We start from the raw sequence: 14174 nt of genomic DNA, 5'->3' as shown, positions 1-14174 counted from the left end.
CAATGCAATACCAAAATCAGCATGTATTTTTTGACAATTAACAGTTAATTAGCACTAATCTACTATTTTCTGGCGGGAAAACATGCCTTGAAACAAATATTTAAAAATACAAATGAAAATACAACTTTGTAATTGAAATATAAGTAAAAAATATAAAAGATAAATAAAAACGAAGATTGATTGGGTGATTAAGGAAACAGTGCTTATTATCTGTAATTTACAAAGCCACTAATTATGCAGCCCACTGTATGATTTCTTGTTAAAGAGCCAATCCTTTGCTTTCTTTCTATTGCATAAATCACAGATCCAATAAGGGGTCACCATTCTTCACTTGTCAAAAAGAGGTATTATGGGGGGAAAAGGTACTACTGAAAATGTATGAGCATAGGACTTTTGTTTTATTGCCCAGTGGGATGTATTATTCATAAATGTGTGACTGCTGCATCATGGTGACCTCTGGTGTCATTGGCTGGGCTATTAATCTAAAGCTCGGCACAGGAGGAGAATTACAAAACATTTGTTTGTTTTAGGACTGGTGAATCCACACAGAAGAAACAAGGTCCATTTCTTTGGTCTGCCTGCGGAGTTTTATATTGTATTTTAATGACAATGCTGTCTTGGATAGATGTTGTTTAGTATTAGTGCACAAACATAGATGGGTGATCAGCGTCTGGTGTGACATTGCGTACCATTCTGAGTTGTGGAGAAAGAGACACTGATTTATTGGTTTTCTGAGCTGTGTCTAGAAGTTTATTATTATTTTTTCTGATCTGGACTTTCTTTAAGACAAACAAGAATCGGTCTGTATTCACAGGTAGTTAAATGCTCAACTTGCACCCTCCTAATCCAGTTCAGTATGTTACGCACATTTCAATATCAAGCTCATGACCGAGCTAAGAGCGCAGGGTGCATGTGCACAAGGCAACATGCATGTCAATATACTTATAAAGTACTCTAGAGAATTTGAGCAGTTGTCACTTACACAATCAAGAAAAGTTCAATGATGACAACAGAGAATCACTTACAGCTTCCGAACTTCAGCGGGCAGGCATGGGCATCCATAGGAAAATCCTCCAGATGCATAGGGCACTCAGCATGGATGGTTAATCTATGTAGAGAGGAATAGATAAAGAAAGAGCTTTCAAGTCAACATGAAACAGTATTTGCAACCCATTTTACTTTTGGAATATGATGTATATAAAAGTAAACCAAGATATTCAACAAGAAATGACTTGACTTGACTCGATCATGAAAACTGGGAGTTTCATTCTATAATAGAGCCCGACCTGACGGTAAGTCATTCATGCCAAGTCAAGTCAAATGTATTTATTTAGCACTTTTCAATACACATTGTTTCTAAGCAGCTTTACATAAAACCATGATATTCATGTTTGTAATATTTGAATATATTCATGCTTTACAGTCACATTTAGCAGATTAGAGCTGGGAGACAATATACAGTTGTTTACAATTTGCAAATATACAAGCAATCAGGCTGTTGAGATATAATAGTATGTATCCCCCATACTAGTCTACAGTATGTATGCAAATGAAGTTGGACATACATGTGCAATAGTTTTCATTCTTGTAAAATTATCTTAAGTTAAATTTATTAGCCCCTGCTCTAATGCACCACCTGGCTTGAGAAACCCCTTCTCAAATACTTACTTTTAGTCATTATTTTATTTTGGTAGCACAAATATTCTGAATGCCTTTGGCAGAATTCAAATGAGCTATTTTAATCTAGATTAATCTAGATTCAATCCAACATTACAGTGAGATTAATCTAGATTAAAAAAAATTAATCTATGCCCACCACTAATATATATATATATATATATATATATATATATATATATATATATATATATATATAATATAGGCCACTTACACCAAACAATAAGCATATATCCCTTCTCTGCATCTTCACATATCCCATTCCTATCTTCTGTGCTTAAACAATTTAAGGTTTAGTAAATTATACAATTTTGCTTGTTGAACTATCCCTTTGAATGTATAATTATTTACTATTGCTGTAATATGTATCACATTTATGTTTAATAATGGCTTCAGCAGCTATAACTATTGTTAATATTTTAGAATAGTTGCATTTATATACAACAGTAGTTTAAACAGGCAAAAACATAAATAAATAATAATAATAATTACAAAACTGTTGTTAGGCAAACAATGCCTTTACAGTGGCTACAGTATTTGACTACAAATAGCTGAACAGCTAATGGCTAAATGGCCTAGATGATGTCAGCTGATCAGGAACATCTTTGAGACTTCAACTTATTGCATTTTCATTTAAGATTACAAAGAGTCCTTTTTTTTCTTTTCCCTGTGAACTGAAAAATTATTCTCAATTAGATCACAAGCATGTATTAAGAAAAATAATAGGTTTCATAAAACAGAAGATTAGGCAATAATAAAGAACTGCTACATCAAACACTCAGTTGACAATTTCATTTAATCCACTCAAGAATCGCGGGTAGTAATTCACACTCAAGACAGAAGACAGGGAAGAAAAATCGATAGGAACATGTATTTTATTCTTGCACTAAGATGAATAAATAATAGAACTGCTTAAAAGAGATTCTCTATCAGAGTTGAGTAAATACAGAGTTGAGCAAGCAAGTGTGGTGTATGGTGTACTTGTATGGTGTCGGGTAGATTGTCCTATAAATAGATCCCTAAAGCGTTTAATTAGTGAGTATCAAGACCTGATCCATTGAGGTGAGTCTTCTCTCAGACAGTTTAATGGCTGTTCACATCTGTGAAGAACCACAGTGGTACTGTAATTCATTCTTTTCCCCTCTCTGCAGATTGATATTGCATCGTCTGAATTCGCTTCGTTCCTCCTTGACTCTCTACAAGGCCGTGGCCGTGAAACCGGAGGCAGCATGTCAGACAATCTACAGCTCTGCAAAGGACTGTGACATATTATTTCCAGAAGAGGACAGTGAGAAGAGCATGTGTCTGTGCATTGCTATACTGAATGTAATCTATTAAGTGCCAGAGGGGATGAGTGGGTAAAATAGTAAAGGTCACTAAATTAGAAGTATTGTAAGCCTTAAACATGGTAGCCCACGAGTGTGAACGAGCGGTTGTGTACCGTATCATTACAGAGGGTGACAGGGAGCTAGCATTACAGATTTAATTCAGTATGCACATGTGTGCGTATAGTCACGTAACTCAGCTGGCTTGTCAGTCGCATGCACACCGCTGCGGCTGCCTTACTGGCCATTTGTCAGTTTTACGGTCAGTGAACGTTATGGCCCTCCTGGGTAGGCAGGTCCCCCTGGGCTTTTCCCCCAGCTTTGCGCTATGTCTCAGGCTCACCAAGGCCTCTCATGATCTCCTCAGTAACATATTGACCCAACGATCCTCAGCACATTACCTGTTCCTTAGGCAGTTCTGCTACAGCCTACGGCAGGGATTTTGCTTTGAAAAGACTCTACCTTGGGCATACAGACATATAAGCTGGGTTCATAATACTCTTTGGTTCAACTCCTTGATTTGAAAGAATTTACCTTCCATAAATATAACTGTACTTTTGTTTTATTTGATTACACATTTTTTTCTTTTTCGTTTAGGGGTAGAAAATTAATAAACAGCTTGAATATTTGATTTCTACACGTGGGCAGAAATTAAACGTCCCTTTCTGCTGATTGGTCAGCCGAAGATCAAACCGTGCAATCATCAGTTATTCCGCAGTTCTGCGCTGCTGCAGTTGTATGGATTCTTAACGTGTTTGTTGCAACTACATTTCATCTTTTTCTCATCAAACAACTAGACTTATCTAAACTAGACTTTATTCTGTGTAGATATAAATTCTATGCTTTGCATCAGCTGGGCATGGCAGTGTATGAAATAACAGCTGTCCTGGTCGGCCACTATTATATATTTTTTTTAATTAAATTATATATTTTAAACACTAATACAAAAATAGTAAATAATAATGGATCGACTATATAATAGGCCTATAACGTTGTCTTGTGTTTTATTAAAATGGGTTATAATTGATTTCTCAGAAGGATATGCACTTGTATGTGGCACAAGGTGCTGCGCACTAAAAAGCACACAGGATTTCATAAATGTAATGACTGTTTTTTTTTCTTCTTCTAACCAAACCCTACAGTATACCTTCAGAATTATCTGAATATATGCCAAGAGATTCATAGGATTATTTTACGTCTGATTTGCATCCGCTTAAAAATAATAATAATAATAATAATAATAATAATTAAATAAAAACTGCGAGTCACCATTCTTCCATTAAATGTTCGGGAGGAGCGCGTCAGATACTTAGCCTAATTAGCACAGGAGGAGCACACTTAAGTTAATAAACACTAGGGTATAAATACAGCTGACTTATCTCTATCCATTGACGGTTTATCAGCATTCCTGCTCCACCCCATCTTCTCCACTTGGAGTTCATGTTACACTTTTATATGGTGTGTACTCTAGGTTCGGGCCATTCACGAGCTCGGAGCCCTTCCCCGGACAGCACGCCAAATATACATTATAATACTTCAGCTAATTATATGTAAGTGTGAACTCGTGAAATGGGCAAGTGCGAGCAAGATATTTTGTATGTGTGTGTAAAGGAAGGTAATAGGCCTTCAGAACAACATCAAGTCCCAATAAGACATGATGGTTTAAATCAACTCAATAAATTAAATAAACAGACAAACATGGCTAGAGTCAAGCACAGACCAGTATTAAAGTGTACAGGAAATACACAGCAGTCATAATTTTTTTTAAGTTTATTTAAATAACAATGGGTATTAATTGATGTTCACTTGGATTTTTTTCCTCAGCAGGGGAAATATTAATCATTTATAGACATATGGTATTATGTATATTTTTTATTTCTGTACATTCAAAATGACTACAAAATGTTATGCTATTGAAAAATAAAGAAAACAACTAGTGAACCTCTTTCTGGCGCATGGCACACACATGAACCAAGCAAATACTTGTCACACCCACTTAAAAAGCCTACATTTGATTATTCTATAGATCACTTTGGAATAAATCACAGTATGTATCAAAAAAATTGTGACTTTACAGTCTGGAAAATACTGTAGTCTAACAAATTATTTTGCGGACCCTCTGGCACTTTGAGAGCCGCTGGTCTACGCAGAAGAGAAAGCCCTATAGGCTCTGCCCCGGGTGCGGGTTGTGTCCATCCATTCATTAGTCTGGTTGTTTGATGAGAAAAAGATGAAATGTAGTTGCAACAAATGCGTTTAGAATCCGTAAAACTGCAGCATCGGAGGACTATTATTCTGCTGTGCGGAACTGATGAAGAACTGATGACGGAATGGTTTGATTTTTGGGAGAAAGGGTTGTTTAATTCCCGCCCACATGACATGTAGAAATGGGATATTCAAATTGTTTATTAATTTTTCAGCTCCTGAATGAAAAAAAAATAAAAATAAAATGCTAAATTCTTGTTTTTCACTTAAAAAACAAACAAAGAAACAAACAAACAAACAAACAAAAAAAAACTTTTAATATGTATATATATAAAGTGATACACAGATTCTTTATGAATGGATAGCTGAATCACTGTATAACCTGATTCCTTAATGCATAAACACAGATTATTGCTTATGTGTTATTGTTTAACAAGATCATATATTATAAATATTTTATTTGCCCCTATATCTTGAATTTCGGGGTCATTTTTGTTTAAAATTAATTAATTCCTGACCCTGCTTGTGATAATCCAAATTTAAATTGACAGGCAGCAGAGAAACAGCTCATGTTAACCCTGATATTGAGTTGTATGGATATACTGAGTAACTATTGGGGCCGTTTTTTTTTTTAATGTAAATAATTACATGATTTGCTTGTTAATCTAATGTAAATAATTGTAAATCATTTCGCTTAGGAAGACACTGATTCATCAACTGGGGTCGTATGGATTACTGTCGTGTTCACTCTGTGTAGGGTACACCTGCATTATATGCAGAGAGATTAATATTACTCTTTTTTTTCTATACCTCTTAATCAGAGAAAGTAATGTAAAGTCATACAATTATACATATTGGATGATACAGGATGGAGGATGTCTTTAAGATGTGCTGTTGCATTTAGTTTTTTCTCCCTTTAATCAAATCTTTGTATGGCTGTATAAGAAAGCATTTTATGCAATCTATTATTATTATTATTATTTCCTATATATGCAATTACAAATATCTCCTAACTTTTAACTGAGTAAAAGTTTCACTGAATATCTGTATTTTCACTTAAGTTTTTGAGTACTTTTTACATCCCTGGCTTCAACAGATTATTCAAAATGCTTTTGGTCATTCTTTCATTTATATACCCTTCAGTAAAGGATTTTAACAGGGATTAGAAGTGAAGAGAAGAAAAATGCACTTTCTCAACAGTTATTTGATGTTTTTTAATGTGGTCAAGTGTGATCATGCTTGCTTTATAGAAAATACCAGATTTAAATGGGCCTTATTATATTTTGGGCCTAGATATGGATTAGTCCAGGTATGCTATGGCTTGGGTGAATGTGATGTTTTGCAGTTCTCTTACGAGAGCTCTCTCGTACTGAGCCTTAGCTAAGACGCTACGGGAAAAGTCTCTTTTCACGAAATACTGAAGCAAAAAATTATCCTTAATTTTGTATTTTTGGAAAGCGCATTTGCAGCAGTACACAGCCATAGGCGAGACGGCTCGTTCGCTCATTGGCTTGTTCTGCGGCAACTGCACAGCCTATCGAGCGCAGGCTGATGCAACATTCAGACTTCCCGCTGAAACGGGTGTGGCCCAACCTATAAAAGGAGCTCGAAAAGGCTGACTCACCTGATTTTTCATCTCTTCAGCGAAGCTCACGCATCGCTGGATCACGGAGGAAGCAAGCGCCGTCTGAGAAAGCACATCAGCAGGACGAGCCATTCTGAAGCTGCTGGCATCGCCGCCTTCCACTGCCGTTCCTGCTGCGCTATCCGGCGCCTATATCCTTTCAATTCTGTTATATCCAAGCTGTCCTTTATGTGTGTGTGTGTGTTCGCCCTGCGACACACACTCGTAAAAGAGCTCGCGTCTTTTTTAAGATGCCTTCCTGCGGCTCGTCAGAGCCCCACTCAGCGAGGGAGACCGGTACGTCATCTGTGTCTCCTGCCTGGGTGAAGATCATACAGCGCTCGCGCTTGCGCTCGCTGACGGCGGATGCCCCCACTGCGAGCTGTTGCCATGGTGACTCTGAGGACTCGCCTGGCCTTTTTCTCTGAGCCTGCATTCTCCGCTGCGCTGAGGCGCCGTAAAAGCATCGCTTCCAGCGGATTCCGGAACCGTCTTCAGCTCAACTGAGCTCGCCGGTTCGCCCTGCTTCACCGGCCCCCCCTGCATCGCTTCCCGGTGGGCAGCGCCCGCTGTTTGCCGGCGCGTCGTCCGGGGAAGTCGATCTCAGGGCCGCGTCGGGGGAAGAGGACACTCGCTCTCTGCTAGCTTCGGGCAGTGAGGGCTGGGCGAGCTCCGAGGATCTCGCGCCTTCTGCTCAGAAGCCCAGCAGACGAGCTGACATCGAGAAGGAGCCGGGGCGAATGCTCGTGTTGGCCGCGATGAGTCTCGGCCGCGAGTGGTTTGCACCAGCGCCCCCCCTCTCGTTCCCGGCTGGATGGTATTTCCCTTTTGGATGAGCGTACTTCTCAAAGCCCGCCTCATTTCTTCCTGAGCTTCACGAAGAGGTGGCGAAGGCTTGGAACGCTCCATATTCAGCGCGAACTCGTTCCTCTGTCTCACTAGCATTCTCCACACTGATGATGCTAAAAACAGGAACTACCACTCACTTCCGCCAGTGGAACAGGCGATAACGACGCACCTTTGTCCGCCCTCTGCTGGACGGCGGCAAAAGCGGTGTTGCCATCTAAAGCCTGCTGTGTGATGCTGCGTCGGCACTACTAACGATGGCTGCTTCATCGAAGCGCAGGTGTACGAGTTCCGCTGTGGCCGAGCTCTCACCCAAGCGCGCCGCTGTTTCAGTTCCAGGAATTGTGACTGTCTCAGCGTTTTCTGCAATGCGCAAGCCTGCACAGTTGCCCGCTTGCCTGCACACAAAAGCCGTTATCACAACAGCTTCAGCAACGCAGCTCAAGACCCCCGTTCTCGCTCTACCAGCCGTCGCCCCGCGCCGCGGGGTCCGCGGCAGAGGATTACGGTGAGGCCGGGAGCCCCGAAGCCATCCTAGGAAAGCCATCTACGCATGCTGCATGACGCTGCGTCGGCACTACACACGATGGCTGCCTCATCGAAGCGCCGGTGTACGAGTTCCGCTGTGGCCGAGCTCTCACCTAAGCGCGCCGCTGTTTCAGTTCCAGAGATTGTGACTGTTTCAGCGTTTTTTGCAATGCGCAAGCCTGTACGGTTGCCCGCTTGCCTGCACACGAAAACCATTATCACGGCTACCCAGATATTTCCCGAAAAAGGTGTAATTTTTGGTGTCCCGGCCACGGCCGATGGTGCTATAAATGTAGTGACGATGCCCACTGCTCAGTGTCCATCTCCACATATAAGCACAGCCCTTTACACAGGGCTCGTGCCCATAAAAGCGACTCAAGTCGATCACGCGCACTACATAGTAAACGTGCCCACTCCTCAGTGCCCACAATCACTATGTCACACTGGTTTCTGTGGTTTCTGTAAAAACGAAACCCATGCACGTTCGTCCGGCCACGGCCGATGGTGCTATAAATGTAGTGAAGATGCCCACTGCTCAGTGCCCATCTCCACATGTAAGCACAGCCCTGCACACAGGGCCTGCGCCCATAAAAGCGACTCAAGTCGATCGCGCACACTGCATAGTAAGCGTGCCCACCCCTCAGTGCCCACAATTACTATGTCACACGCGTCATGTGGTTTCTGTAAAAAAAAAACAAAAAAAAAAAACAAACAAAAAAAACCCCGTGCACGCTCGTCCGGCCACGGCCAATGGTGCTATAAATGCAGTGACGATGCCCACTCCTCAGTGCCCATCTCCACATGTAAGCACAGCCCTGCACACAGGGCTCGCGCACATAAGATCGACACAGATCGGTCGAGCGCGCCGCATAGTAAACGTGCCCACTCCCCAGTGCCCACATACACTATGTCACATACGCCGCGTGGCTTCTGTAAAAATGAGGCCCGTGCACGTACGCTCTGCACAGGCAGACAGCGAGTTGAAAGTGGTAAATGTGCACATATGCAGCCCACAGTTACTCGCAGACATATCGAGTCCCACGGGACCTGCTCAGCCTTCCCCCAGTCGGTTAAGCGCCGGGAGGGGGTCGAGGAGGAGCGATCTGCCCGCTGTGATCAGCGTGCTCCCCGCCTCAAATACGCAGCACACCCGAGCGCCGCCGTTGCCCGGTCAACAGAGCGCGCTTCGCATCCAGCCCTTAGCCATTCATGCAGATGCATGGTCAGCGCTTCCAGGGGTTTCGGATTGGGTGCTAGGCATTATAAAGAGAGGCTACTAGCTACATTTTTTTTCGACGCCCTCCGCACTTTTCAGCGCGCGTCGAAACTATGGTCAAAACAGAAGTAGCACACATACTTCGGGCCGAAATATCAAAACTGTTGAGCAAAGGGGCTGTAGAGCCTGTGTCTCAAGCTCAAAGCGAGGGGGGGGGGGGGCTGTACAGCAGATACTTCTGGTGCCCAAGAGAGACGGGGGTCTCAGGCCCATACTGGATCTAAGACAGCTGAACAAGGCATTGATGAAACGCAGTTTCAAAATGCTTACGACCAGGAAACTCCTCACGCAGATTCGCAGAGGGGACTGGTTCATGTCAATAGATCTGAGGGACGCGTATTTTCAAATACAGATAGCGTCAAACCACAGCCGATATTTGAGATTCGCCTTCGAGGGCCAGGCATACCAGTTTACAGTCCACCGTGGCTCCTCGTACGTTTACGAGGTGCATGGATGCAGCGCTCGCTCCTCTCAGACTCAGAGGCATACGAGTGCTGAATTATTTGGACGACTGGCTGGTTCTGGCCCGATCACGAGCGGAGCCACAGGGCCGTTTTACTCGATCACCTCGAGAAGCTCGGCCTCAGTGTCAATTGGGCGAAGAGTTCGCTGAACCCCAGTCAGACGATCCTGTTTCTGGGTATAGTTCTGAACTCGTGTTCCATGACGGCGCGGCTGTCACCACAGCGCACGATGGGCATTCAGCGCGCAGCGAGTTGTTTCCGCTGCGGCGCGACCGTGTCGCTCAAACACTGTCACAAGATGCTGGGTCTCATGGCCTCAGCATCTCCGGTTCTGCGGCTGGGCCTGCTCCGCATGCGCCCCCTGCAGTTCTGGCTGAAGGCTCGGGTGCCGCGCAGAGCGTGGGCGTCTGGCCGGCTGCATTTCAAGGTCGATCAGAGCTGTGTTGCGGCTCTAGCACCTTGGACAGCGAACGGCTGGTACCGATCAGGTGTAAGCCTGGGGACTTCCCCGAGTGTGAAAATGGTGTCGACGGACGCCTCCACTTCGGGATGGGGAGCGCTGCTCGAAGGCAGACCGTCCTTTGGCCTATGGTCAGAACGGGAAAAGCTCCATGATATCAACTGCCTGGAAATGCTGGCAGTGGAGAACGCGCTGACGCGCTTTTGTCCCCATATCAAGGATCACCACGGCGTAGTCCGTGCGGACAACATGTCCGTGGTGTCCTACATAAATCACCAGGGCGGTCTCGGGTCCCGAAACCTGTGCAGGCTGATGGAACGCCTCCTGGTTTCGGCTCAGCGCAACGTGCGCTCACTGAGAGCAGTGCATGTGCCTGGACTGCAGAATCTGGGTCCAGACAGGCTGTCCAGAGGCAATGTTCCTACGGGCGAATGGTCTCTACACCCGCAAACAGTCCGGCTGTTGTGGGAGAGATTTGGCATGGCACTGCCCCGCGTTCTTTTCCAAGAACGAAAGCGCGCTGTCACGGAGATGGCCGTGCTGCCCGCTTTATGCGTTCCCTCCCATCTCCCTCTTTTCGCAGGTGGTAGAACGGGTGAGAAAACCAGATGTTCAATACTGCTTGTAGCACCTCTTTGGAAGAACCAACCATGGTTCCCAGATTTGATGCAGTTAGCAGATGTCGCCCCGTGGCCGGTACCGTTGAGGAGGGACCTCCTCTCGCAGGCCAGGGGCTCGATTTGGCACCCTCAACCGGAGTTGTGGTCCCTCCATGTGTGGGCGCTCAACGGTTACCCGCTGATCTCGCAGTGGGAGTGCTAAATACCATCACTCAGGCTAGAGCTCCGTCGACACGACGTCTGTATGCCTCGAAGTGGTCGGTGTTCTCCAGCTGGTGCACAGCTCGAGGTTATTCACCCCTTAGTTGTGAGGTGAAGGAGGTCCGCTCCTTCCTACAGGAGCTGTTGGATAAGGGCAGAGCCCCATCCACGCTCAAAGTTTATGTGGCGGCCATCGCGGCGTTTTCTGAAACGGCGTCTGGTCAGTCAATAGGAAGGAACGATTTGGTCATCCGGTTCCTCAGAGGAGCTAGGAGGCTGAATCCTCCCAGACCTCCGTCAGTCCCTATGTGGGACCTCGCGGCGGTTTTGGAGGCCTTGAAGGGTCCCCCTTTTGAGCCTATCCAATCGGTTAGCCTTCAGCATCTGTCGTTCAAGACAGTATTCTTGTTGGCTCTCGCTTCTGTGAAGCGTGTGGGTGATTTGCACGCGCTCTCGGTGAGCCAGTCGTGCTTGGAGTTTGGGCCCAATGACTCAAGGGTCATACTCAAACCTAGGTGCCGAAATCCCTCAACACACCGTTTCGGGCTCAGGTTATTGCCCTGTCTGCCCTGCCGGTGTAAGGGGAGGATGGAGACTCGAGTCTTCTTTGCCCTGTCAGGGTTTTAAGAGCTTATGTGTCTCGTTCTGCTGCCTTTCGGCAGACGGAGCAGCTGTTTGTCTCGTTCGGTGGATGTTCCAAGGGAATGGCTGTTTCGAGACAGACTCTATCCAGATGGATAGTTGACGCCATAGCGTTAGCTTACGCTTCCAGGGGCCTTCAGTGCCCGTTGGGCGTCAGAGCACACTCCACAAGAGGCGTCGCCTCGTCGTGGGCGTGGTCTACTGGGATCTCCTTGCAGGATATATGTATGGCGGCAGGTTGGGCCTCGCCGTCTACATTTATCAGGTTCTATAACCTGGAGGTCCCCGCCTTGCAAGCAAGGCTGTTGTCGGTATAGTCGAATCAGGGCCCTTAGGGGAATTCTGAGTTCATGAGCGCTATGCGCTGCCGACTGTTATATGGGCAGTATTGCGTAAGACCCGCATTGCCACATTGGTCAGGCCTTGCCTCGGCTGTGTGATGTCATATTGCCGCATCTACTGATGCTGCTAGATTTAGGACTTATAGGAAGAGGGCTTTTTCCCTTTTCTGTCCTGGACTCTCTGTGAGTCCCTCAGGTGACTGTGCACTGTAAATCCTGGGCGTTGCTTCAGGTTTATTGGTGTGTGATCCCTGCGCGCACTGCGTTTTACATTGGGTTCCCGTAGCGTCTTAGCTAAGACGCAGTACGAGAGAGCTCTCGTAAGAGAACGTACTCGGTTACTAAACGTGACCTCGATTCTCTCTAGAAGAGCGAACGAGTACTGCATTCTCTGCCGTGCGCACGATTCAGTCTGGTTCGCTTCGGCGATGAAATAAATCAGGTGAGTCAGCCTTTTCGAGCTCCTTTTATAGGTTGGGCCACACCCGTTTCGGCGGGAAGTGGCAAGAAGGGCGCAAAGCAGTACTCGTTCGCTCTTCTAGAGAGAACCGAGGTTACGTTTAGTAACCGAGTACGTTTTCAGTCCAACAGACCAGTAACTCAGCCAAACCAAATTTTTATTAGCATTGGGCACTTGCCACTTTACACAAATCAAATTTGTGTCTCTCAATTTAATCTTAAAAGCACAAGTATTGAATACTCTCATCTGTTTAACTTTGATTCAAAGAGAATGCTGGTTGTAAAAGTCCCACTGCAGCTAGAACACAGCTGTCTCTCCTCTAGTTACATTCCTGTGAGCTGATCTGGGAAGGTGACAGGTCCCTAAAGCCTGTAAGGACGAGTGAAACCATCTGTCCATCCTACACCTCAGGGCTGGAGATGTGAGCTGTCTGAAAAAGGCCAAAAGCTGGTGAACTATGTATATGTGCAGGTGGGCTCTGTCAGGATTTATAAGACGTGTAATTTGTGTAATGGTATTTTGCTGGAATTATTTGCTAGAAATCTAGTAAAACACTTAAGATTATTGTATTTAATTATTATTATTTTATCATCTTTCACCATGAATTGTTTTTTTCTTTTTATAAAAGTTTTGTTTTGCTTAAAAGTTTTTTACATGTTGAAAGCACTAGAAAGCATTGGAATATTACAGAATATTACATGATGTTACTGAAGCATCTAGAATGTTCCTATCATTGCAAAAGCAAAATATTTTATATATATATATATAAAACTTCTCTTCAGTGTGAATCTACAATAGTCATAGTCATGAAAATAAAGAAAACTCTTTGAATGAGAAGGTGTGTCCAAACTTTTGGTCTGTACTGTATATATATATAAACATGCAAAATTAGTACAAAAACTTCTCAAATTTACCTGACCTAAATATTTACCAAATGATTGATGGTGCGTGAAAATAAATAATACAATAAAAAAATAGCACCACAGAATTACAGAAGAACCATAAAAGTCAACGTGAAACAACTTTTTGTTACACAGTGTATTTCATGTTACTATTTTCTGTTTTCACATTTAATTTGAAACAGCTGAAAGCCCTGGAGCTGGAGAAAGTCTGTGTTCAGTCTTACAGTCTCATTTTTATTTAAATTGAATTAAATATGACTTCTATCTTAAAGTCCATACCAAATGTCAAGCTTAGCTCACCAGGGGTGAGATATTATTTTACAGGTAATTTTCAGTGTGAGAAGTGGAACCAAAATGGAGAGCGATGGAGCTTTTTCCTCATTTAAAGAGATGATCTAAAGGATTTCTTATTCCTTGTGCTTTGGTGCTGCTTTAATATAGTTTGAAGTTTAATTTATAAAAAAAAAATTCAAGCAGCCAAATCGGGTATTTTTTCAGCTTATGCAACTTTCATGTTCCAGGGGATGACTTCTTAGTGAAACTGAGAGATCACGTCAAAATTGACTATTTTATTTTAGATTTTAGTTATTTTTATTATTTTGT

General features: G+C 43.9%; 1 protein-coding gene across 1 annotated transcript in view; it reads right to left on the bottom strand.

The window, feature by feature from the left end:
* Positions 1-14174, bottom strand: part of LOC132130664 (gamma-aminobutyric acid receptor subunit alpha-3-like) — a 149049-nt gene that overhangs the window by 49968 nt on the left and 84907 nt on the right. Inside the window, exon 5 of the mRNA XM_059542441.1 lies at positions 1026-1108. Within this exon, the coding sequence (XP_059398424.1) occupies positions 1026-1108 (83 nt within the window). The remainder of the gene's footprint in view (positions 1-1025; positions 1109-14174) is intronic.

Source organism: Carassius carassius, chromosome 47, assembly GCF_963082965.1.
Source record: "Carassius carassius chromosome 47, fCarCar2.1, whole genome shotgun sequence".
Lineage (NCBI taxonomy): Eukaryota > Metazoa > Chordata > Actinopteri > Cypriniformes > Cyprinidae > Carassius > Carassius carassius.
Note: the sequence above shows the minus strand (reverse complement) of the source record. Positions and strands in the feature narration are given on the sequence as shown.